This window comes from Corapipo altera, unplaced genomic scaffold, assembly GCF_003945725.1.
Source record: "Corapipo altera isolate COAL_440 unplaced genomic scaffold, ASM394572v1 22, whole genome shotgun sequence".
NCBI lineage: Eukaryota > Metazoa > Chordata > Aves > Passeriformes > Pipridae > Corapipo > Corapipo altera.
The window spans coordinates 4,625,934-4,653,182 of record NW_020884886.1 but is presented as its reverse complement, the minus strand read 5'-3'; the positions used below and the strand labels follow the sequence as shown (position 1 = coordinate 4,653,182).

The window sequence follows — 27,249 nt, the reverse complement described above, 5'->3', positions numbered from 1 at the left end:
TCATTCTGTAAGTACCACACTGTTCTTCCTAAAATTTTACTTTTGTAATTGTAATTGTAAAACATTTCCTGGCATGTGTTAATCTTGTCTTGGCTATAATGCTAGTAATGGAAAATGCAATTGTCACTGTTTGCTAATGCAAAATAAAGCATGAGTATTTTGACATATGTATGAGCTAGATTGGAGAAGTGACTCACTCACTAGTCAGTTCTCCATTTTTGGGCTGAATCTAAAATACACCTTTACATAAGATCATGTGAAAATAACAGGAGTGAAGTTGAACAAGTATATAAGTCATAAACTTCAAGGTTTAATATGTAACTGATGCAGATGAAAGCCTAAAAGTCACAGTACACACTTCAATGTCTTCCCATTCTTATCTGAAAGCTCGTTTTGAGCTTCAGTTCAGACGTATAAGAGTGTAAACACCTTTTAAATCACAGAAAGACGAAAATAAAGCACAGGTCTATGCTTAATAAGCAAGATGGACAAGTAAACGTTGACTAAAGAAGGTTGATGGAATCAATACTTTGACTGCTTTAGATCTCACTGAAAGATTAATAATAATAAGATGGTATATGGAATTAATATCAAACAGAAGGGAGTAATAGCACAGAGCAGAACAGGGAAAGAACAGTCAGGAGAATATTTACTTATGCTAAGGCAGTTAAGGAATTATTTGAAGAAATTTATGAGACATTAATTGATTATCTTTGGGAACTCTCCAAGGAGTCCTGAGTTCCTAAAGTACTGAAAAAGAACAGTGGTAACATCAATTTCTTATGAGAAAGCCTGTAGAGACTATTAAACAAAGTCAATCTGAAAGCATCTTTTGGAAATAATAGGTCTGATCATGTAAAATAATTGCTAATGTGAACATGAAGAACATCTCATCAACTCCTCAAACCAAAAGTAATTTCCTTCTCAGCAGAAATATGACCACAGTAGCGAGAAAGAAAATAGTAGATGTGATATATCTTGGTTTTTGTCAGGTCTCTGACATTTCCCAGAAGACAGTCTCACAAGTAGATACCTGGAAACCTGGTCTAGATGAAAACGCATGAAGTGTTTGCACAATTGATTGAAAAAAATAGTCACCCTCAGCCTAGCCGACAGTAGTCTGCTACTGAACTAGAGAGTTGTGCAGAGAAGTGCCTGAAAAGCCAGATACCCTGCAGGGGTCTCTCAAGGGTGTGGTGGTATTTTTTATGTGCTGCTACAAAAATCCTGCAATGTACTGTCAAGAACACTTCTTGGAGGTCTGACTGATGTTGTAACAAAGATGTGTACAAGCTGGAGAGAGATGTGTACAATCAGGAAAGTAACACTTTCCTGATGAGGTTCAAAATCTCTTAAATTGGTTGACAACTCAGGAAAGGTTTCAAGAAGCATATTTGCTTAGTGAGAAGACTAAAAGGAAATATAATTATAGGCATTAGCATGAAAAAGATTGAAATAAAATGGATAGTAATCAATTTTTTTTTAGTGTTCTTTGAGGGTAAAACAAACTGGTTTAAATTTTAGCACTCAAGAGAAAAAGCATGAACTGAAAGAGCAGCTAACTAGCAGAAGAAGACATCTCAGGAAGCTATTGATTCCCCATTGTTAGTAAGTTCAAGAAGAGAATTAAAAAACCATCAGGGAAGATCCAAGTGCATGATGTACCTATATTGATGGTAGCAAAATACGACTTATAAAGACTCAGGGTACCCTCAGCTGAGTTCACTTGGCAGCAGTCTCAGCTCTGCGCTGAAGGAAGCCAGTAATTGTGTTCCAGCATGTAAACAGTGAGTATGAAGGGTAGAGCAGGATTCCAGAAAATAATCTTGGACAAACCTAGTTCAAGTGTATAGACACATGCAGGGACATCCTGAGTCACTCTCAGCGTCATATTCTATGGATTTCACTCTTCAATACATACTTGCTATCGCATTCACTTTGACCGCACATTTGCTAGCACAAATTCCCCAAAACACTGCATGTTTTTATTTTTAAGTGTCACATTTGTGATGAGCTAGTTAATATATTCTTGCAAGTAACATATGTAAACAGTCAGTACAATAAAAATACCACATGGATATTACTATAATGGAAGACACAGTTTCAAATTATCATAAAATTAAACACTATCATTATATTTTCAAGATCAGACAGGCAAAATTCAGAGAGACATCTAAACTGCCTCCCAAATGGCTATTTTATCAATCTAAATTAAAAAAATTTAGGTACTCAAAGCACTTGCTCAACTACTTTACAACCCTTCAATTTCCATCAGAAAATTTCCTGTGTACCAAAACATCTAGTTATGGTAATCAGATATTTCCAAATCTGAAATTAATCTTGACCTTAATTATATTATCTGTATATCTCTTCTTCTGTCCAGAGCAAATATTTGACAATGAAGGGAAGGGTTGACTTACAGTCTTCCCCCAAGTTATCCGAGGAAGAGGATGATTACGAGACCATAAGTTCTTCCACTCTGCAGGCCATCCATACTTTAAGAATTCTTCCTGCCAAACCTCTACAAGAATCTGAATATGCAGGTAACTTCTGTCTGTGGAAAGTGAGAAAAGCCTAGACATATACAGGAGCACTACAGACTAAGGGTTTTCAGTGTGGATATCTTTTAGAATGAAATGGTTCAACTCAAATATAACACTGGTAGGCAGAAATAGAGAAGAGTTTTGTCTGCATCTTCAAATTCAAAAGTTACCCTTATTTCCATTAGATTATGTTAAATTAATAATTACACACTTTTTTTTTTAATTTTAATATTACCCTTATGGGAGAAACTCTATTATCCCATTCCACCTTGAACGTGCAAAAAACCTGACTGATAAAACTCACAACTGTTTCAGAAAAGCTCACTGCTATTTAAGCCTAGAAATTTTTAAGATGGAAAACATATTAAAGAACACATGAAACTTCCCTCCAGATGATAATTTGCAGATGAAGAAATGTACCCTTTTAAAGGTGTTCTCTGCTGCTTTCAGTAACTGTAATAAGCAATTGCTTTGTGTGTATTTCTCAGGCATTCTTAACCTTGTAAGATAGTTTCATTAATCCCCTTTTGGTTTACTAAAATGCCCAAACAAATTTAAATGCCCTGACATACAGAGCCAATTAATATTCTGTTTATGGATGTGAAATATCATCATAGCTATCCATTGCTCAAAGCCATTACAAACAATCTCTGGAGGTTTTAAATCATTAAAAAACTAGAGGGAAATCCTACATGAGGAAGAATAGAAAACACAAACCAAAGATATCTGAAAATACAGGATCAATATATTATGAAAGCTTGCTCCAGTTCACATCAAAGTCAGCAAAGATTTATCTACTGATTCTTTGTGGGAGTTTGTTTGATGTCTAAACAAATAGATGGCTTTTAAAGTGAGTAAATTTACCAGTGTGTGAGCAGATCACAATCAGTCTGAACATCCAGGTATCCTATATTATGTTCCAAAGACTAATTTGCTCATTTTATTTGGAAATCTGAATTCCAAATACTGTTTTTGTCTTAGTTAGTAGTAAAAACTTTCAGTCAGCAGTCAACATCTTATGTTGTTTATGTAAGACTGTCCTGAAATACCCAAAAAATGTAATTTTTGTTTTGTGAATTCAAATACACATTAAATAAAAAGCTGCTTTTTTCCTGTATGTTGTGCCCAGTAACTATAATGTGGCAAGATAAAAGAGTGAGGAAAGGTCTGAAAATATATTTCAAAAGGGTAAAACTCAGTGCTAACATTTTTGCCATCTTTCCTAGATAAATACCAGTGCCCTTGAGATATAAAATTAACGACTAAAAAACACATGCTAGCATACAACCTGTGCATTTCGTTTAGACAGCCAGGGATCTAGTATTTATTAAAAGCTAAAGAGAAACTTAAAAAGCTCTCTAGAGAGTAAAACCCCTACAACCCTCACAAAATCCGAACAAAATAACAGCGTTGCCAAGAACAAAGATTCAAATGAAAAACAAATTCAGTAATCTAATCACAGTTAAGGTTAAATGTCTGCCTTAACTGTGTACTGCCTTATGAAGGCTTTTTTTTTAACCACAGTGAGGAGGTTAAGCATGAAGCTCTTATGAGGGTCATGCTTATGTCCTAATACAGCTGCTAAAATGACATTTACATTTTGAAAAGGAAAATTTAAAATGTTATAAAAATGGCAAGACCTGATCTGAAAAGCATATTTTGAACATTAAACCTCTTCATCTTAAAACCTCATAGTACTGAATTACTCAGGCTTGATTTTTCTTCCTCTTTTACAGATAAACGTTGTTTAAGGCCTTCAGGTTCCACTTCCCCAATGAGCGAGAACCCATCTCACCCCCCTCAATACTCAACTGTAAGTATAGATACTAAACCTTATTCACAAACAGATTTCCCCTCTTCTTTAATATTCTCTAAAGTTAAGTACAGTCTATTTAAAGTCTTAGCCATATAAAATTCACTCATACAAGGGCACACACATTCCTGTGAGCCATTTCTGTTTCACTTTGCACTGATGCCTTCACCACTGACTTCACTTGTTGGCTGCAGGGATCCTCTAAAGTATTAGAGGCATCCCAGTCAGGAGCAGCAACCCCTCTACTAGACAGAGTTTCAAGATGATGACTAACAACACATCTTTATTTTGTTTTATTAACAGATTCACACATCTGTTCCGGAGGGGCAGAGAGTGCCAAGTGTTAGAGGTAAAATAAAAAAATCTACCCATTTCTGCAAATAGAAATAGAAATTGTTACTTCCATATTTATCTTTTGTACACAGGAAGAGACTGCAGATGATAGAATAGACAGGGTTTTCAGAACAGCAGCTGCTTTTCCAAATAATCATACTGTAAATTTTGCAATACTGTTTCAACTATCTAACATCAAAATAATTATTTACAGAAGGAGATATGTTTTATCTCAGGAGCTCCCTGTTCCTCAAGGGGTAGGAAAAAGCAGCCAATCAATTTAAAAATCAGATTTTCCTTTTCCTGTATTATAAGGACATAAGGGGACCGGGGAAAGCCTATGTCTCCCGAATTCTTCCACCAAAGGCTGCAAAATCCCTGCTAAGCTTTACTTCACCTTCTCATGATCTCAAGTTTTTTCATTCCCTATGTTTCTCAGACATTTCATATGAATATATTGTAAAGGATAACCTAATAACAATTTTCAAATAGCAATATCAACTTTAGCAATTCCTACTAGGTTTACATCCTAGGGTAGTTATTTACAAAGGCTGTCTGACAGTGTTCACCTACTAAGAATATGTTAATTGTGTGCCACATCACCTAGAACATATTTTTTCTCTGCTGCTTTACCTTTAACTGCAAATTTTCTTCAAAATCAAATGTACCTTTAATTTTTGTTTGTCCTGTTTTGTTTCTTGTGCTGAAATCAGAGGCAGATTGCTATCTTATTCTTCAAGAGTCTACTAAAGTGTCCAAATATTAAATACTCTAATTGATGGTTTTACCCAATCATAACATTATTTTTAAAGTAGTTTCTATACACTTTTTTATATTTCATATACTTTGATGTAGCAGTACATCATGAAGTCAACCACTGAAGGATTAAATATCTGATTAGCTTTGAAAAGAAATATTTTTTTCTCTTACCATTTTCAAACCTTTGAGCCATAAGCTAAATATTGTCAAAAGGACTGCAACTGCCACGCCAAGAAAATATGATCCTTTCTGTGTTTGCTTCAACAGCTGATTTTTAGAAAGTAAGTATTGCAATTGATCAGCCAGAAAAATAACTCAAAGATTTCCATATAAAACAGAATTTGCTTTTTTTTCCCTTCTATTTCATACTATAATGCAAAACATAGATCCAAATAATTCCTACAGATTATGAGAAAGTAAACACTACAAAGTTTGAAAATTAAAGATTAGATTGACTCTTGTGTGCAAATCTTGATGTAGATTAAAAAACATCTGAAATAAGATAAATGCCAGTAAGCCAGCTTCAAAATCTGCAGAAATCAGTAAACAAGGACAGTTTGCCAGTTTATCTAAAGCTTTGAATTCCACCAGGATTTACATGCTTGTCTGCCTCCATGTGATGTGTGCTGATGTGAAGATGAACCAAAGCCAGTGCAGGCACACAAATCAAACTCTGTAGTTTGAGAATGCAACTTATAAGTATTTTCAATACATCCTGAGCGATAGTGCTTATAGAGGACGCTATTATTTTTAGATAATGACTACACTGTTAATAAATACATCTTAATGTTTATTCTCATGCCCAGTGCTATTAAGAGGCCTTGCCACAAGATGGCATAAACAGCACAGAAGAATTTTTGTCAGTATTTTCTAGAATTGTTAAACACTTAAGGTACCATTATTTTAGTTAGACCAAATCGTTATGGTTTCCTTAAAGGAGAGCTTGAGATATATTGCATCTCCTTTACATTAGTTAGGATTTCAGCAAGTAAAACTTAGGAGAATATTTATGCATCCCAAATCTGATAAGCATATAAAGTCTCTGAACAATAATTAAACAATAATTAAATTTACAATACCTGAATAAATATTTCATTCTGAAAGCCAGAGCAAAGAGTTCTAGAGGTAGAGCTGGGGGAGTGCAAGGAATGGGACTGGACTGCTAGTAATAATAACAATAACAGAATAAAGCTAAAACTTAATTTGTGAATTATGTGAGTAGCGCCCTACTAACAATTATTAATAATTATTTTTAGGAGGAAGAATGAAAATACAGGGAGACCAGGTAAGCAGAATCTCTCATCGATTAAAATTTTTATAGGTCATTTTGCCATTTAATAGATTTTTAAAAGCAGGCTGCCATTTTGCTGGCAGTAACTAGTGGATAAGAGAACTCAAATCTGCCATCCTACATTATCTCACTCACTTGTATTCAGGGTTTATGTAAATGTCTTTTATTCCTCAGTGATTTTAAAATGGTATGCTAAAGCATGATATTTTGTGCTGTAGAGCACACAAACCCCTTGACTCTTGACACGGGCATGTCTACTTAATCTAACTTCTTCACATTTCTCTCTAGTCAACCAAGGAAAAAAGTTTACAGGGATTTTTGTTTCCTCTTTTCCAGGAACCTGTGCCTCCCCCACGGTAAGATCACATAAGAGATTTCCTACCTGCGGTCCCTGGGGAACTCGGTGCCAAGGGTACTGCCCATGATAATTAGGTGACTGGAAGTGAGCCAGCATTCTTTTACTGCCTGGTACTTTTTGGACTCTTACAGGTTCTGATGTGAAATTAGGGAGAACAAAACATGAGCTGTAAGTGTTTGTAAGGAGGATCTCAGGCCTGCATTTTCATAATCAATTTGGCTCTGCCTACAGACAAGTCAAAAACCTAGAAATCTTCAATCTGGTTCAACCGACATATAAATTGCTGGGGAAAAAAAATCTTCCATCAATTTGATTGGTGCCTTGGGTTCTGTTCACTGTGATAATATTGACTTCATTCCCTCTTAAATCATTCTGCCAATATTTTTTGCTGCAAATCTAAATCACATCCATAGAAATCAACTGGAATATTTCCACTTACTCCCACAGAAGGTGGACCAAGCTCTATTCCACAAATATATTTTACTATGATATGCCCACAAAGAAAAAATTAATTGCTTCCTGATCTTTTCAACTTCAAAAAATAACTGCTACAATTAAAATATCCTTCCAAAAGGTCATCTAGGACTTACAAGCTTATTCCTCCATGCCTACACTGACTGCCCCAAAATGTATAAAGAATTTTAAAATATGATTAGCACTACATGTTCAGATTTTACTTTAAAAATGTGAAATAGCATAAAAGGGTAGTGTAGCTTCATAAACTCAAAATTATAAAAGTCAAAAAATAAGAACATTCTCAATCCATTATTCTACAAAATTTCACTGTTTATTTCTTTTTGTATTATGGTGGCCAGTCCCTCCCCAGGAGCCCACAACTGAAGGGCAGTTCTGACAGGCACCATGGATGCACCTCCAGTTTTATCCAGCCAGTCTCTTTGTGCTACAGCTTCCAGCCAGAGTTGGGCTGTGACTGCCTGGTCTCAGAGCATGGGCAGTGTGTGCCCTCATCCAGCAGAAAACACTAGACCCATGTTACCTGTGAGTTTTATGGGATGAAGAGCATTTTGTCCTCTCTGTCTGAAGCTGCAGTGTGTTCCCTGGCTAGACCATATACACAGGCCTACCCACCCAGAAATAGCCACACTGGAAAGCTGTATGTGATTGGCACATGCTGATGAGGCACACAAAAGCGGTATTAAATGGCACATAACACAGTACAGTAATGTCTTGCAAATGCAGAATATTATCCAATATTACTATTGCTATTGAAGGGCCCTAAGGAGCTCCTGGATCTGAGCTTGGCACAGCAAAATACACTGAAATGCTCTCAGAAAATTCTAGTCTCTTACTTCTAGAGCTTGCACTTACAACGCAGTCCCTCCACCTCCTCTATTCCATAATAGTTCTTCAAATTCTCCTTTGACTTCTCTAGACCTCCAAACACACTGCCAAAGCAGTATCAGCCACTTCCTCCAGAGCCAAGGATAAGCAGCCAGTTCTTTCACAAGAGGAACACGCTCAGCCAAGCTCCCACCTTTCCAATATCAGCAAAAGTCTCAAGGTACGGTGCATTCCTCATCCTCGCTCCCTAAGATTCAAAACACTCTCCCTGGTCAAACCGCAAGACTTTACTTCCATTGCACCTCTGCTTTTACTTAAGAAATTATTCTTTAGACAGCTGTGAATAATTGAGAGAAGTGGTATTTAGTGTAATGTGACACTGGCATTTTTTTAAGAAAGAAACTGACAAAATAACAGTAAAGAAGGGGTAGAAAAGTAGGCAGAACTTTCAAGAATACTTTGTTTAAGGTTTGTCCTATTCTTTCTTAATAACATTTACAGGTCTTGCAACCACTTTTAAGCAGAAAAATTCTACTTATTTAGCACAGTTGGTGAATCAAGAGATGGGGAAATACACTGACTACATCAGAGATATAGGAATACGTTCCACTTCCCAAGGATGTGACATTCAGCAAAACAAATTACTTCTCTGTAGGCAAAATCTGGCTTCAGCCCATGAAGCCAACAAATTCAGACTATGATTCATTTCTTGCCCTCTGTGTCTTGCACTCCTGTCATACAATGCCCATGGTCATTCAGGATCCTGACGTGGCAGAGACGATGAGTTCTGCCAAGTCCTGAAGAACAAGCTGCTTGTGTCCAGCTGTATGACCAAGCATATGCATATGTCAGGTTATGAGTCTGGTTGCTCTTTTCACACAACTTGTACCTGGTCGGATGAGCGCGTACATACGCTGCTCACTGTCATGTAACCAGGTGTGTATGTGGTCTTGCACCATGACCAAAATGCACGTTCTTAACAGGCGATGGTGCTCAGACACGTGGTGGGAAGAGGAATGACACAATTCCAGGGTCCACAGGGTATAATGCTCAAATGAATCCTGACAAAAACCTATTGCAGCCAGAAGCTGTGTCAATCCTGTCCATCCTTCCTTAAATGATTTCAATTTTATTTCATCAGGATAGAATTTTGCTTCATTTTACAGAGGTGACTACAAATCCCTTGGAGGGAAAATAAGCTTACAAACCAAGGAAATAGTCTTTTGCTTTAAGTTAAGCATGTACTTAATGAGTGAGCTCTAAGTATCGTTCTTGGAGTGGGTTTTTTCCCGAATGGTGCCTAAGTTTTTTCATTGATTAGGTTCCAAAAGCTGTTGGTTGCTGAGACATTTTATTAACGTGAAGTAGCTTCATATTCAATGCAAGATCTGACATGGAGCTGCAAAGTTCCAAATCCCATGACTGATCCCCCCCTCGGTAAAGCAGCACACAGATCGAAAGCTTTGTGAGAAATGTTATAACCTATGTTGTCAGCAGACATCAGTATGCAGAGCACTTGGATTTGAAAGGTCCTATTATAAAGCCAAATTCTGTAATATAAATACATGTCATGTCTATTGTAGTAGGGGTTTTAATCATATGAGTAAGAAAGGAGTGGCACAGCATAAGACCACACATGATCTGGGGAAGGCAGTTGACAAATTTCCTGCACGATCACTTCACTCAAAATATTTGTCCACCAACTTCAGTCCAGTTACACCTTTGTAAGGAGAAAACATACACATGAGCTGCAGTGTGAAGGAGTTCAATGCTACAGCCGGTATCTACCAGGCTGTAAGCAAAGCTGTCAAACCACAGATGTGATTTGGGAGTGCAAGTTCTGTTTTTCAACAAGATTTGGAGGACTTCTAAAATTTAACACATCATTATTTATACACGCTATAAATAGCTTCATTAAAAAATAGGTATGTGCAGGATCCTGGAATGTACCTAGAAGCTTTGGTGTGATTTAAACTTTTACATGCCTGTGGTAAGCAGGCCATGCAAGTGGCATGTCTGTTCAAGGCAGGGGCCAGCCCTGCAAACACACCTTTAATACTACTAAACTTTACCATGCACCCAGTGCCCTGAATATGGGCTTTCACACATGAATAATGGCCCTGGAGACCAAGCTAACAAATTGCAGAAGCTAACATAAAAGCAACTATCCAAATGCAAAACAGTTCCTCTCCTTTCCCCTAGCCTTCCTGAAACTTTGCCTGAACAGATCATTCCCAAACTTCTTGCCTCTCTATCCCTCCATACTGACTGATATTTTCTGCACAGACATGATGAAGAGACCCCTTTTCACAGTTGAAAAATAGCTCTCACGGTTTTCTTTACCAGATCTTCCTTCTGTGTTCCCTCTGATTGATTTAGCAGAATAACTCACTGTCATATTTTCTCAGTTCAGGAGATAGGCTAAATAGGGCCTAAATCCCAGGGCTTTTCAAAAACTACTAGATGCTTATCCACCTCTTATGTTGCTAAATAACTCGTAAAATCTAGTCCTCTGTCTCTTTTATTATGAGATACGTGATGTTAAAAAGCATGAGTGTTCACCATAACCAAAACATCTAACAAAAGATGTCAGAATCAATACTTGTCCATTTTTGGAAGGAGAATATTTCCTTCCCAAGAAAGGATGATACTCCTGTTGATCAGCCACATCAGGAGAAGGCAGAAAAATACCTAAACAATTACTTGATTCAGGACCATGAAGAACATTCTCCATTTCTCTTCCCCTGGTTTTCACCTCCTTCCTTCTACACTTTCCATTCTGCCTCTGTGTTTCATTTTTGAAACTCTTCAGTCTTCAAGGAACTTACCTCCATTTATAGCTGACTCTAAAGTGTGTAATAAGACCTTTTGGCATGAGATGAAGAGTGTTAAGAAAGCTGATATTTCTCTCTCTTATTCCCTTCCTCCAAAACCTTCTCCTGCAAATAATTTATGTAAAAAAATAACCAGCCTCTGAACTTCTATAGCAGCAACAAAATCCTTCCCTTGCCTTGGTAAGGGTTGTTAGTTTTCAGTGATAATGTAATCAAAGTATTTAAGTACTCAAAGTGATTTTTATTTTATGATAATTTATTTTATTATAATTAAATTTTTTGCATATTATTCTTTTTTTCCCAGACATTTATCTGTTAAAGAACTAAATGAAGTAAGTATTCATCTTTGTATATATCAGGACCATAAAAACCATTCCATGGCTACACAGCCTCTCTTGTAATAGTATGTTATGTAAAAGAACTAGTAGAATTATATTAGCTTTGAATCATAAAATGTCTATCTTTAACGTGTGTTGCATCTCTCATAACTGCCAGAGGCTGTGGATGCCTATGAACAGTGAGCAGTAGGAGGGACATTCTCCTTCAGCCAAACATAGATTCCACACAGATTTTTAAAAGCAGAAGACTGAAATTATAAGGTCATTAGAGGAGTGCAATAGCACTAATGTAAAATAAATACCTCAAAAATAGGATGACCCTTTTCAATAAGAGAAACAAAAAGAGACAAATTTTATATCCAGATTTAACAATGCCTGTTATCCCTCAGCTCCATTTTCCCTCTCCTCCCCCACTCCTTCCCTAGGGCCAAGCTCCACTGCCAGGTTCCAGGCACCAGGGAGGCATTTCTGCTCCCAGTGAGTGCACTCCTGAAGCAGCGGCTCAGAGTTCCCCTCTCTGACAAGCTAGAAAGGCTCTTCCCTGCCTCTCTACACCTCCAAGCTGACCCCTTTTCCATCCAGCTGACCCCTTATCTCCCAGCACATGCTCCCACCTCCAGTGACCCCCGCACCAGTTGGCTCTGTCTAGGGGGTAGAAGCAAAGAGGCGATGCTGGGAGTGCAGTTATAGGCATCTATAAAGCAGAAAGCAGTAACTTTTACACAGAGACTAGTAAAGGCAAGTGATTTTTTTTTTATTACTTTTTTCAGATCCCTGTCTCTGTAAAAAAGATTTTAACAAGTTCCTTCACTTTCTACTCAGACTAAGGAAGTGAAGCAGAGGAAATGGGTTTAGCAATAAGGGAGTTTAGTTATGACAAGTGGTTTTCCTTAAAACTTATTAAGAGATACAGTCCCTATAATTATGCAGTGTTGAAGATTGATTGTAAAATTCAGAGAGAGGTTATAATTTATGGCATCTTGTGCTTCTTACTGAGTGTTTTATTTACTGCACTAACATGTTCCTACTGAATTGGTTTTGATTTTTTTTCTCATTGTAAAGAAACAGAAGAAAGGAATCTCTATACTAGTTAAGTCCAACTGTTTCCTACCACAGTAGACTGTAGCACAGATCTATAGACTGGTCTAGCTCTAACTTTCAAATCCGTTAAGTTTTTCTTCTCCACAGTTCTGACCTGGAGGCTGCCCCAAACCTCACTCCTCTCATGGTCAGAAATTCCTTTAGTTTGAAAGATAGTTACAAAAACATGGTTTGATAAAAATATTGTAATTAACACTTTAATCTATTGTCAAGAAAGATACTATTTTGAAACAAAAAGCTTTGTCTTGTCCTAGATACTGACTCACTACAAATATGAAAACACTCACAAGTACAATAAATATTCTACACCTCTAATTAACATTTCTGTCTAGGCACTGTACAGCTGCACAAATACTGCAGCTCTTAACAGGCTCTTAGGTTGGCTGCTTCTTAAAGGAAAAATACTGTGTGTCTCCTGGCATGGAAAAGATAAAATATTAATCATTTCCCATTCATATAGATCTGAACATTTAAATAGTTTTGATGCAACATGCAGGAGGAGAAGAGCGGGCCTGTATCAGGATTTCAGACACTGAACAGCAGGTCAATAGGTCTGAGAGAAGGAGTGCCCTTCACCAGAACTCCAGTCTACAGGAAAAAAGGGTCCAGAGGAGCCTCTTGAAATTGGAAAGGACAAATGCAAAATCCTGCCCCAGAATGAAATAAACCCCTAGGAAACAGCTCTGCTCAGAAGGACCTGGGGACCAAAGGCTGAGCATGAGCCACTGGCAGGTCCTTAGTGGCCACAAAGGCCAACAACACATCAAGCTGTATCAACAGAAACATAGACAAGAGATCAAGGGAAGGGACTATTCCCTTTTACTCATCACTCCCTAGACAACAGCTGGAGTACTGCACAAGGCTGAAGCTGACAGAGAGGAGAGGGTCAGCAGAGGGTCACCAATGCAGCACCTGCCCTGTGAAATGAGGTTGATGGGGCTGGCCTCCCTTCACCTAGAGAGGGGGCAGCTCTCGGGGAACCCAACAGCAACAAGCCAGTTGCTGAAGAGATGATTATAAAGAAGGTAGAGCATGGCACTTTGCAGAATGCACAATGCAAGTACAAGAGGCAATGATCTTGAAATGATGGTTTCAACCAGAAACAAGAAAAATTAAATATGAGGGTATTGGTACAGGTTTCCCAGAGAGGCTGTGAAATCACCATATGTTCTGGGAGGTTTGCAATACCCAGCTGGCCAAAGGTCTGAGACCACAGGTCTCATGTCACAGTTTACCACGCTTTAAGCAGAAGCTTGGGCTAGAGCTGAATTCCTAAGTAATGGGTAAACATTATTGGGAAAGCAACTTATATGGAAGGCTCAAAGTGCAACATCTACAGAGTCAACAATTCTTCTCTTAAATATTTATGTTTTATAGTCTTACATGTATCAAATTAACAAACAAAATAATTACTATTCCCATGTGAATCAAAATAATATAGAAATAGAGTGAAAGTTTATGAGTCAAACTCTGGTCTTTAGAAACCTGTGTATCATTCACTTATATGTTAAATAATATGACGGATTAAGACTCACCACACAGTGATTTTGAATGAAGTATCTGCCATGACAGTAAAAATAATTGTACTGTCTGTACTGTACAGTCAGAGTCTGAAAAGAAATTACTGATTCTACTCTTTGGATAGTGTCTCTCCAGTCAATTAAGATCAAGGAAGGAAAACCATATTGTAAGTTAAACTGATGTACAATAGTCATCATGAATTGGTGATCACTGCAATAAATATTTTCACTTACACCTCTAAAAAATTAAGTTCTCATTGTCATCAGTGAACTGACATAAGCATTCAGCCTGGGTTTTTGACAAAGTGATCCGGTATTAATGACTGAATGTCTATAAATTGCTTTAAAATTGAAATATAGTTGGGTCTATTGGGGTAAATTAAAGTCACTAATCCAAAGAAAAATATTTACTATGTTATCATTTCATATAGGCACCTGGAAGAGAGCAAGGTCAGTATTTAATATATAATAATAATTTGATGTCTTTCTTTCATATTCCAAAACTGAAATAGTCTATCATTAAAATTCCAACTGAAGCAAGATCTGCTGGGAACAGAGAGATTTAGAGAGACCTCAACAGTTGTGGAAAATGCAGCAGAAAAAAGGAACTTGGACTTAGCTACAGCTATGTGGGGAACCAGGGTATCACATTTGTTTGAAGAAAATACCTTAAGGTTTTGGGAAAAATAAGTGTGTTGGAGCCTAAAAAACCAAGAGAAGAATATCCAAAAGAGATCTACACAGAGGACATCACTCTTCTCTATCTTGCTGCTCTCCCATAATTTGAGGGTGAGAATTTTGAAAGAAAGGGTTTTTTATTAAACAGCTTAAGCTGTTTATCTGTGTTTGTGAAGGTCCATGTGTGCATGTGTGTTTATGTATGCGTGCATGAAGGTCCATGAAAAACATTACTCCAAAATACTCAGAAGGTAGATACAGGTTACGTGACTTTTATGCTGTTTGCAGTTCGTGTTAATGAGTTCATCATTTCCTCTGGCATTTCCTTTTGTGGATTAAGGCACTGTTTCCTGATTTTCAGCAAGAAATAGTATTGACTGCATTAATAAATTCAATGCCTATTCTGTTCTATAAAAAGGATTTATGAACCCTCCACATACCTCTAGTTCAGCATTCTACATTATTTACTATTATGTTCAGCCATAGTTGGCATCAGCAAACCGTGTAATGTTCCCCATGTAACACTCACTACTAGGATAAATGTTTCCCACCCAAATCATTAGCTGATTCATTCAAGCCAGGCTGATTGCAGCCTTTTCAGTTTTTCTATTGAACTGCTTCACCCTCATTTATGAATGTAGTTAATTTATTTCACAGTAGTTGCTAGATACTGTCAGTTACACTTAAGAGGAAATAATAAGTTCTTATCGTTTTTATTAATAGTTACAAATTTGGGGAAGAAACCTGAAGTATCTTTTCAAGCACAACAGCATCATCCTGAAGCCAGGTAGGAATATAAGAATTTCATGGTTTGTACTAGAGGGTTCAAGGACTAAATATTCTGCCCTAGAAAATTATGCCTCACTATGCAATAACAGCAAGATGATATCACTTTCTGATGCCATGCAGTGGTATATTATATTTTGCCTTGATGCATGACAAGAACCATCTTTAGGAATTGCTTTCAAGCTATTGTAATTGCACAGCCAATTTTTATCTTTAATAGCATGCTGCTGTATTACATTTCTGTTGCTATTTCTGTGATAGGGTGTTAAATATACTGTATAAAGAAGCTCTGCTATCTCCAGCCTCAGAATTTTCTCTCCTACTCATTTTCTATTTTTATTTACAAAGGATACATACCTGGCCTTTCAAAGGCCAATTATTCTTCCATAGAAATTTGCCACAGTTAGTCCTATTTTTCTTTTATAACCCACACAAATCTCTTTTCTAAATGTGTTTTTAAATCTATATTCTCCTAAAATACTCAACAACAAACCAAAGGCATAGCTGACAGCATAGGAAGTGTATGAATGATTTGACATCTTCCCTAGACAAATACAGAATCTCATATCTAGCCTTGTTTACAATGATAGCATTTTCCAAGATAAAATTATTGTCTGGAGTAAATGCGACAGTATTTGTCACCCTCAGTATTCTGTTTCTTCTGGTGTGGTACCAGTGGCTCCGTTACATGAAGTTATTTGGTCGATGCTCTTCCCAGTGTAACTGTTCCAATTAATAGCACAACAAAATACCAGCTGCGCACTCAGCAGAGGCCTAGAAAATCAGAACAGGCAGGGAACAACAGTTCCCTGGGTCTTCCTGTAGAGGGACTGGAAACATCAGGTGAAATTAGCAGGGAACAAAAGCAAATTGTGCTTTACTACACATGCAGTTAAAATGTGGAACTCTTACCAAATACTTCTGGAGAGTAAAAAAAATGTATATAACTTCAAAAAGTGGCTGGTGAAATTATGCAAAATCTATCAAAAGACACTAAATACAAAATTACCACCCAAAACCTGTGAAGGTCCGAAGCTGACATGAGTAGAGGAAGGGGTATTCTGGGGAAGTACAGCTCAGCATTGCCCTCTAATTTGACTCTTACACTGCCACTAAAAAAAATGGTTTTCTGATGATGCCTTCATTCAATGCTTTTTCCTAGCCCTCAACGTACATGGAGCCCTAAAACCAATTGCAGCTCAGGTAAGAACCAGTGATGGCTTTGAAAACCAAACTAAATGTGGAGAAATAAGATTAAGAAACAGATTTTGGTTGCTATGCATGTATATCTGCACTGAGGATTTTCAAAGCACTGAGTTAGTGCAAAGGGATTATTAAATAAAGGAAGCGGACAACAAATAAAACAATGGCACAGTCAACAGCAGTGCAGAAACAAGCAGTTACTTGCTATTACCCTCTGCCTGGTTCAAGCAAAGAAATGCCCAACCTACACTGTAAGTGTTAAACCAGTGCAGACCCCCACACCCAGAACAGGAGAGGGATTTGGAGGACAATGGAGAGAGGAAGAAAGTGCAAATTGCTTGGGAGCACAGAGAAAGGGCATGCTGTGAACACAACCTTCTCTGCTTTTCCAGGCAGAGATGCAATCAGCTGGGCTAAATGGAAGCTAGAGATGTTTGGGACATCATAGAGCAGCTACTATGGGGTAAATGCTTTTGTGTAAACAAATAAACCACTCTTTGAAGAAATTGCTTTAGATTTATCCCAGATTCCTAAAGGTAAGGACAAGTAAGTGCCATTATCAGGCAGGTCTATCAAATAATTATGGTTGGAAACAGGACTTCCCCTGGACTCTGTGGCTTTACCTAAGGGAACATACTGGAAGCCAACATTAACACTGATTGCTGGGGTGCTCTGCCAAGAAACTGCCTGTGGTATGACTTCCCCAGGAACCAAGGCCATGTCTCTCTGCTCATTTTCCCCGGACTTCTTAAGACTGTCAGAAGTGAATCCAGCACACAAGACTAGTTTCACTGGATTCATTAGCAAAATCTCTCTAACCTTGAAGACAATACTTCTACAAACACTTGTGTTAGTTTTTTGCTGTCATATCATATTGTATCTGTTATTCACTAATCCCCCTACCTAATTTTAGGAAAAGATGGTCTCATTAGTATTTAACCCAAAATTGCTATGTGGCTCATCCCTACCTTTTAATATACCTACACCTGCTTTAAAAAGTACTTTCATAAACCCAAAAGAGACAAAAAGAAACAACTCAGCATGTACTTACATACTTTTGAAGAGCAAGGCAAATTTGATTATGAATTTGTGAAAGCACAAGAAAACACCTATTCTGTTTTGTAAATATTATTTCTTTTTGCAGAACAGCATAAAAAATGCTATAAAGGAAATTCCATATATTTATCTTTCACAAACAGATTGGTTAGTAAAGAGGTGTATCTGTACCTTACATGGAATACCTAGAAATAACATGACCTTGGTCTTTCTGATTTTTTGAATGTCATTCAGCCAAGTTAGCTCATGTTGTATCTCCATTCCTCAAAAATACAGTTCATGACTTGGAAGACCCAGGGGCTTTCAGTACTGAGGAACTATAAGAATCATCCACGCTGGTGACTTCCTGCTGTCCTTGATAACATAGCATACTTTAACTCTCCTGTAACTGCCTCTGCAAACACCATTTTCTATCAAAAAAGCAAACCTCTAAGCTGTGCCAGGAACCTATGAACTGCATAATGTGAACTTATGGTAAAAGCAAATACCATCAGGAAGAACATATGGACTATATTATTTGTTCAGATCAAGTAGAATTCAACTTAACTTTGGTCACTGCCAGGCTAAACAAGCCCACCTCCCCAGCTCTGTTTCACAGGTCCCAGCTCCCAGGTTCTGGTGGGCTCCCTCCACTGAGCTGCTTCCTTCTTGTGCTGTGGGTGCAATCGCACACATTCTCCTCTGGATACTTACTAAAAGTCATTCTTTACATAATTCACAAAGCTCATTTAGATCTCTGTTTGCTGCTGCCACTTCAGACATTTCCTACCATCACTACCAGGGCTCTTTGGGAGCTCTCTGCAACAGCACAGTATCTTTTTCCCTCTGTCAATGCCTTGCCCTCCTGAAGCAACAGGGAGAGTAAAAGTAGCCTTTCCCTCTGGTATCCTACAATTGTCTTTTATGTCCATATTTGTATTAAAAAATATTTCAAGACTTAATTTTATTAAACTTATACTAATATCCTTTTTTTCCTCCTATATAAGAACATGAGTGTTAGGCTCATGGTTGGACTTGATGACCTTAAAGGTCTTTTCCCAAGCTAAATGATTTTATATTTCTCTCTCTGGAAGTTTTAGCTTTTATTATTAAAACCAAATTATTTTCTGTGCAAAAATCTAAAACATTCTTCTACAATTTCTTCACAAGCTGTTGTTAGCTCCATGCCAGCCAAACTCAGTACATGAGCATTACAGCAGAATTCTACATGTCTTGTCCCACAGCCTAAGATGCAGCAGAAAAAGAAAAAAATCTTTAAAACATACACAGCACAGGTCACAAAACTGGGGATAGCCACTAAAAATACAATACAAACAAAAATGTAAAAATCATGATGCAATCAGTTGAACAGTAACAATATTTCACATTTTGACAACTCAAACTGATTACAAAAACAAAAGGTTGATGTCTAGTCCCACTGTTTATTTTGATCAGTGATTTAATTGCTGAATAGACTGATTGCCTCCTGAAGATCATTGACTACTGCTATCAGTGGATGTTGTTTTAAAAACAAATATAATGCTATTATAAATCACAACTTAGCGCATGTACGAATGGAACAGTGAAATACAGTGAAAACTATTACTCCTCTGTAAAAGAAAGTCTTCCAAGTAAAATTTAATATTCTATCATATGCTACATATGAGCAGAAGAATAAACTGATAAAGCTTGAACAGATAAAGCACAATGAAATACTGCTCTGGCAAACAATACTGTCTCAGGTGACAGTAACCAGAAGGAAAAGATGGAAGCCACATTCTTCTCATTTACTCTTACAATAGACACTGGGTCATTTCTCCCACCAGCACTGCACGAAACAAACAAAAATGTTTTCTGTTGTATAGCAGGATATGATTCTTTTCATCTTCCATTTACAATTTTTCCCCGTATCACGTACCTGCAAACTATATTTGATCTTCAAATTGAAAGGAAGCCCTTGCTTTCCTCAGGCTGTTTCTGCTGCATCCTGATCAGAGTTAACCCAAGCCTCTCATATTACCCCGTGCTTTGTGTGCCAGCCCCATCCCCTGTGCTTGTACAGCTCCCCAGAGACTTGGGGAACTGTGTCTGCCTGTTAAACAGTAGCCCTAAGTCTACAGACAGCAAATCACATTTGCTCTGGAAGGAGGCTTTTGAGCTATGCAAGCCCTCTCCATCAGTGGCCCACTATGGAGCAGGTGCACACAGCCAAAGACCATCACCTTCATCTTAATGCAAGAGCAACCTCACCCCTTGGTCTTGAATTTGTTAATTGAAACAAGTCACAGAGCAGACTGAAATTTGTCAACGTGGCAGAACCTCTGAATCCGTCAAGGTTTCAACAGCTCGGCAGAAACAATGCTGGCTGGCAATGGATAATGGGGGGATAGAATATGATCCAACATAACAGCAACTGGGACCCAAAGCAAATAAAGGAGGCTCAAAAGGTGAAAACAGAACAGAATGAACCATTACCCTTGTCTCACATTCAGTATTTTATTTAGCATTTGCTATTTTATTAACAGTTTATTATTCTGGTATTGTGCACTGGCAGATTGAAGTGAATTAAAAACCATCAGGAAACTGTCTTAAATCTCTGGGGACATCACAGAAAAGTCTGAAATCACTGATGTTGCATTAGCGCAAGACCACTCCCAACTGACAGCTCTGAATTTTAAAGGTTAATATCACAATATTTCTAAACTAAAAGTGCTATTCTCAGACTTACTCAGTAAAACATTGTGTAAAATGAAACTATGAGTTTAATTTAAAGAATACAACTCTTTTCCTTCTGAATTTACTTTTACAGGTTCCACGCTAAATGTAGAGAACTTGACAGTGAAGAGGTCACCATCTCCGACACCATATACAGTATGCAAAAATAAATCAAAACATTCACTTGCAGAACAGGAAATGCAATTTCTTACCCAACCCACTGAAGAGGTAAAGATCAGCTTTGCTTCATAAAAACACAAGTTTTTAGGAAACAGGATTAACACTATAGGACACCACCCCCCACCCCCTCTGAAAGCTGTGGTTATTCAGCACTCTTCAAAACAATCCAATATGAGCTCTTGAAACCATAGATAAGAATTTGAATGTCTAATTTGACTAACATTTCCTAACAGGACTATATATCTATATACATATATAGATATATGCATATACTTTTATATACTATGCTGAATGTGCTTTAAATGTAGATTAGATACCATCTGTTTTCACTGGCTTTGCTTCTGCCAGCTGTTGTTAATTTCTATACACTGATTACGATATCTTAAAATTAAGGATTTAAACAAATGTGAATGGTACGTTGGAGAATACGATCGCCATGAAGCAGAGAAGGCACTGCTACAGGAAAATATTGTAAGTACCATTTATCTCAAAACCTGGGGTATAAACTCTTGGGGGAAAATTTCTGTAAATCGTCCATAATGGCTTACAATTTTTGTTGTGAACTAACCATACAATCTGTAATTTAAATCTGTATCATATAGGATGAGACATTCTTGGTTAGAGATTGTTCAAAGAAATCAAAGGCTGAACCATATGTTCTGGTTGTTTATTATGGAAGAAGAGTATACAACATTAAAGTACGTTTTCTGGAAGAGAGCCAACAATATGCACTGGGAACAGGGCTCAGAGGAGATAGTGTAAGTAAAATCCCATCTGCTGTTACAGTCTATAGCTTTTATGTTGCACTTCACAAGTTCTTAATACTAAATATTAGTTACAAACTCTCCCACATAACAAACTTGCTGTTTCATTAGCTTCTTTTACAATACTCTCATTTCAAATGTCTCAAATTTTCAAGCAGCTTACATAATAATTTAAAACCAAATTTTACATATCATACTCAAATTCAGATTTACATCAATGTAAAACTTTCCTAAGTACTTACAATACTTCTATCTACTGTAAGTAACACCTGCAAAGTAAAAGGGAAAGAAAAGTTCTACCTTTTCAAGTACACATATTATTTTAGCACATTTTTAAACTAATATAAGCAAACATTTTCAAATACATACAACTTCACATATCTGACAGCATGGCCTGGTGCTGCTTTTGCTGTTTAATGTCTCTTGTTGTCTGTGCCTCATACAGCAAAAGGAGATTTTTTTTTTTTAATGAGGCAATGGGACAATAGTTGTCATGGATATTCAGAAGCAATTAAATCATGTGGGTCCCCAGCAATCAGTCTTTCAGATACACGAAATTTCAATTAGAAAATCCCTTTAGATTAGCAATGCTTTTTTACATAATTCAATTCAATTATAGTCATGACAGGAGTCTAATTCTCATTCTACCTAAATTGTTAAATAACACTGTATCTGCAAGTCTTTAACAAAAGAAAAAATAATATATTAAACCTGAAAGTCATTTTTATAAAAATGTGATACACGTAAAAAAAAAAAAAAATCCTAAAACTTCAGGAATGCTCAGCTGCAGAGCAAAAAAGCAAAGCAATAACCTCCTATGTGTTATCAGCTATGTAAATGACTGACAAATCCAACTCAGGTTAAGTAGCAAAGCCTCTGTAGCTAAATCTTCAATTATGCCCTCTCCATGCGCGTCAATACTTCTCTAAACTTACCTTTTGCATAGAGAGACTTAAAAAAACTGAAGTCACAAGTGACCGAAGCCAACTTCAACCATTTGACGGGTTCAAAATTTATATTAGAATTCTTATTAGAAAACATGGGATAGGATTTATGAGCTTTCACAAGAGGGACAAGGTTTACTGGAAGGTTGTTCTTCAGGAACATTGGTTTAATGATGAGGGGCGAGAGAAAATCCTTCATTATTCAAGCACATTTAAACACTTTGGGAAGCTGAACTGTAGCACAAATCAAGAATTGTACTGCAGGTACCATCGTCCTGGTGCTGCTGTAGTAACCATCAGTCTTCTGTAAAGGACTGACCACATTTCTGAACCTCACCTCACAGAAGATTTCCTGGAGTTTAAGTATGATTTAGGAGAAAGCAAGTTTAGTTTTCCACGGTTCTTACATTGTTTAGTCTTCCTAGCTCAGATCAGAAACAACTGAAACATGGCACACTGCAGCATAAGGTAGTACGTGTATGGTAGACTACAGAATAAAGACATAAAGCTAAATTTTCATCATGTTAACAGCTTTAACAATTAAGGCAACTAGAAAATTACTTGTACAGTACATGAACAATTTTTACTGAACTAAAAGGAAGGAGAACACAATCCTTCCCATCTCAGGAAATACCAAAATATATGTCTTTGTTGTTTGTTCCAACTTCTGCACAGACAGAACATATCTTAAGAGTGGGTCTGGAATGAAAACAGTCAAATTGGAAAGTAAAAATTCCAGAATAAGGTTTCCAAGCACCTAGCTAACAATCAAGACTTGGCTCCACCAGGTCAAATCCATGATCACGGCACCTTACCTTAAGCCTTCTCTTTTAAGTATTGTTTCTCTTTAACTCAGAAATCCTCCTGTACTTCAAGTACAACAAAAAAAATTCCAGAATTGTGTTGCTAGTCAGTTAATTAAGTGTTGTATCAAAGAATCACAGACATGGCAATCTCCTACTCCTGTGTATTATGCTCAGCAGCAAGATGTGAAAGCAGAACTGGGTACAAGGCACATGGGTAGTAATGAACAATCAGTGGCACCAACATTGCTCAGAAGAGCTTCTTCCATCTCAGGCAGTCTCAAAGGATTCCCTAAAAATGCTCTTTCTTGAAAACTCTCATCTCAACTTCTGCAGCTCGTCTGAGGTTCTTTTCTCAGGAGGGTGAAAACACTTTGTAGGGCTGTGAATTACAGCAAATTGCTGCCTGTAATTTTCCAGTGCCTGTTAAAATGCTTTCTAGAGCACTCTGCATTGTCCCTCAGCAGGGATACCCTTTGTTACACCAGATTTTGCACAGCACAGTGCAGCCAAACCAGCTGCTCTATCTAGATTAGCTGAATATTCCCTCTTCACCTGCCAAAGAGAAAGAAATCTGAACACCAACAAACAGGTACAGACCTATTACATTTCTCCCCAGTTGGTGATTTTGTTCAGAGGTTCAGTCTTAATAGATTTTCTGCAGTGTGTTTTCACTTTCAAATTAGTCTATTTTCATCCATTAAAAAGATGTATTTTTTAATATGTAAATATAATTGTTCAAAGTTTTCCCTATACTACCGCAACTTTCGATTTTTCACATACAGTTTACAAGTTGTCAACGCATTGTATCATTGAATAAGATTTTCAATTAACAATTATTTTTTAAAACTTATTTAATTCAACTCTCATGAGTACTTCTATCATTAGCTCTGATGTAGCCCTATAAGGCCTTGAAGAGGGGGGGAAGAGGGGCTGATGATCAGATTTTTATGTTTGAAGTAACTGAAGTTCCATGCAGCTAAATTAGTATCAAATTCTAATATAATGAATACAAGTAGGGATGGGGGGGGAAACAATCCACCACTAACTCTCTTGGTGAAGGTACATCTTTTGCTAGCAATTTAGCCACAGATGTTCACACCTAAATACATATTTAATATATTATACTAAGCTTACTAAAGGCCAAATCACATAAAGCTATAAAGACCAGATCCCCAAATGAGGCATACACAGAATTTAGGCATTTACATTCCAAACAGCTGTCCTGAGCACCACTTACTTGGATATTGCCTTTCTCTATGCCAGACAGTTTCACTAGTAAAGATCCAGAGATCCTATAATACTGCCTCTTTTCATGTGCACAACTTTTTTGAAGATGAAAAAATACAAACCTTGCTTGCAAATAAAGATGATAATGACACAAAATTTAAATATTTTTCTTATCTCCTTTGCAAAACTAGATCTGCCACACACAAAATACAGGGGTTTAGCATGTCTGCAGCACCAGGCTCAACTCCCAATTCAGTAACTGAAAATCAAAGGCAGAAGTAGGCTTCTCTTCAACTCTGTACCTATTTTACAAAGAAGCTTAGTGCATGGCCTGGTGTAGATCTCTGGATCTCCCTGTTCTGGCCAGACATATTTTCTCCATTCTCACCACTCCATTTGCAGCTAACTTTCATCTTCAACCTATCAGTCATACCAGCTACATCATTTCAGTCAGTTTATTTCCATGTGAGTCAAATGGATTAGTTCCACCTACCTTCACCAGCCATCAAACTGGCCTGCCTCATCCGAGTAGATTAGGGAGCACTTCCATGATGCCTTCCACTGACAGTGTTATGTCAAAAGTTACTGCCAGGAGAACAAGCACAGCAAACAGCCAATACTTCCAAATGAGAAAGATATTTACAAGGTAAACATCTTGTCCACAGCTTAAATGACAGCTCAATGATGAACAGTCTCATTCAGGATGTGTGACAGAGCCGAGAGTCCTGCCACCACCCCAACACAATTCAAAACTATATCTTTCATGAGCAAACCTTGAAACCCTATTCCCATCTCTTCAGAACAGTCAGCAGACCAGCAGATAGACATTCCTACGATAGTAGAGATTGCTTGAGTTTCTTCACACAGAGAAGCGAAACAAATCAAGTACTGAATTTTCTTCATCTCTATGTCTTTAGGAGTCTTTACACCTAACGAAGTGAGGGGGGAGTTCCATTAAAAGATCTGAGGACATAAAATTCTAGACCTCATCACTATAGTGTCTAAGTCAACTTCATGTTCTAGCAGAAATAAAGAGACTCAGAGCTTAATATATTAGAATTCATTAATTCAAATAAGAGTAGAGCATGAAATAAAATAGAAAAAAATACCTAAGTAACATCTGAAACATTTTTCCTCATTACCAAAGAACTACAACTTAAAGGTACAGCAATGAATAATGTGACATTAGCCTAGTTAAATTTCCAAAGCAGGTGAACAATTACAGTAAGACTTTTTAACCTCCCAACCAACAAAAAAGCATTAGAAAGTAGGAAAAGAATTGGTGCTCACAAAATGTTTAGAATAAAAAAAGTAAGGGTTACTTTGTTATGGTATGAAATACAAACAAAAAGCCACAGTTTTTGCCTGGATTTTCAGTAGCAACAGGGACTTTGAACATAAACAAAGGCAAGACAGCAAAGTAGAACAAACGCTTACAAGTAAAAATTATCAAAACAAAACTAAAAAAATTAGCACAATGGCTTTCATCTTAATACAGAAACAGTTTCACCAAATCACATATTTAATCAGATTCTGTTGTTATAATCTAGGCGTGAAACAGGTGGGGATGAGAGAAGCTATGACAAGATACCACCAGATGTACAATGAAGGTTCACACTCACAGTAAATGTTACATAAATACATGATAAGTATTAATGTCGAAGTAAGCTTGCATTACTGTGTGCAGTTCTAGTGATTTAATACCAATGAGTCCAAAGAACAGACCAAGAGGAAAAACAGTAATATGGTGAGAGCTTCATGGTGTGATGAGAGCTTAGAAGTTACACATAGGGAAGAGAACTATTTAAACTGAAGGGCTGCTAACCAGTGGATTGGGACGATTAAGATGCCTTCACTAGGACAGATGAGGATAGACACCTTGGATAGCTTTTTGTTGCTGTTTAATCAAGGCAGCAATCTTGAATCACACCTTTATCACTTTAGGAATGTGCTTGGAGGTTGTCTTTGTTTTGAGCACAAGAGAACAAGACTACTACTCTGCTGGGATGCTCCTTGTTCCACATTTTTATAGCAACTTTCTCAAGAAACTGAATGGGAGGAAAAAGGTTACATTTAATAATGAAACTTGCAGCGTAAAGTATCATGTACTGCTAATTAAGTGCAACTTTTGCCAGCAAAAATTAGTGATGATTTATAGTTATTTCGTCATTTCAACATCTGTCATCAGATCTGGCATCGCAAACTTTTATAGGTGATACTGCATTATCAGGGCTTAGATATGCTCCCTTTTTGCCCTAAGCAGCCAGCTACTTTCTCCTACACAAGACAGAGACACACAAAGGAAATAAGAGGATCAAAATATGGTACTTTTCCTTTTATAATCACTTCCATCTAATCATAATTCTATGCAAAATACTACCTATTTTTAATACTGTCAATTAATAGTCTTTTAATGTTATAGATTAAACCATACAGCAATTGTATTTTCAGTCACTGATTACTATTTTTTCCTCCCCCAGAAATTTAATTCTGTGGAAGAGATCATTGAATTCTACAAACATGTTCCCATAAAACTCATTGACGGAAAGGATCAGTCAGGAACTCACAGAGAACAATGCTACCTCACACATCCATTCAAGTCACGCAGATGTTTTCTGCCTTAACATCACAGATTCATTTGTACAGATGTAAATGGAACAGTTATTTAAATGTCTCAAAAATCAGATTAGCCTTTTGAGCGAGGAGCTCCCCACAATAT

General features: G+C 37.2%; 1 protein-coding gene across 1 annotated transcript; it reads left to right on the top strand.

Moving 5' to 3' along the window:
- On the top strand, positions 1-27,249 carry CLNK (cytokine dependent hematopoietic cell linker). Its single transcript, XM_027642890.1, has 15 exons — positions 1-7; positions 2,384-2,543; positions 4,280-4,356; positions 4,660-4,705; positions 6,705-6,733; positions 7,076-7,095; positions 8,491-8,619; positions 11,538-11,565; positions 14,624-14,642; positions 15,594-15,657; positions 16,819-16,859; positions 20,704-20,837; positions 21,183-21,260; positions 21,392-21,547; positions 27,011-27,249. The coding sequence occupies exons 2-15, from the start codon at positions 2,399-2,401 to the stop codon at positions 27,152-27,154; spliced, it is 1,110 nt and encodes a 369-aa protein (XP_027498691.1). The 5' UTR covers positions 1-7; positions 2,384-2,398; the 3' UTR covers positions 27,155-27,249.

Bases quoted from the DNA above. Each gene is read 5' to 3' on its own strand.
- CLNK (XM_027642890.1), top strand. From the start codon at position 2,399: ATGAAGGGAAGGGTTGACTTACAGTCTTCCCCCAAGTTATCCGAGGAA. The intron at 7,096-8,490 runs GTAAGATCACAT...TGACTTCTCTAG, and splicing joins GAACCTGTGCCTCCCCCACG to ACCTCCAAACACACTGCCAA. The intron at 16,860-20,703 runs GTAAGAACCAGT...TTACTTTTACAG, and splicing joins TAAAACCAATTGCAGCTCAG to GTTCCACGCTAAATGTAGAG.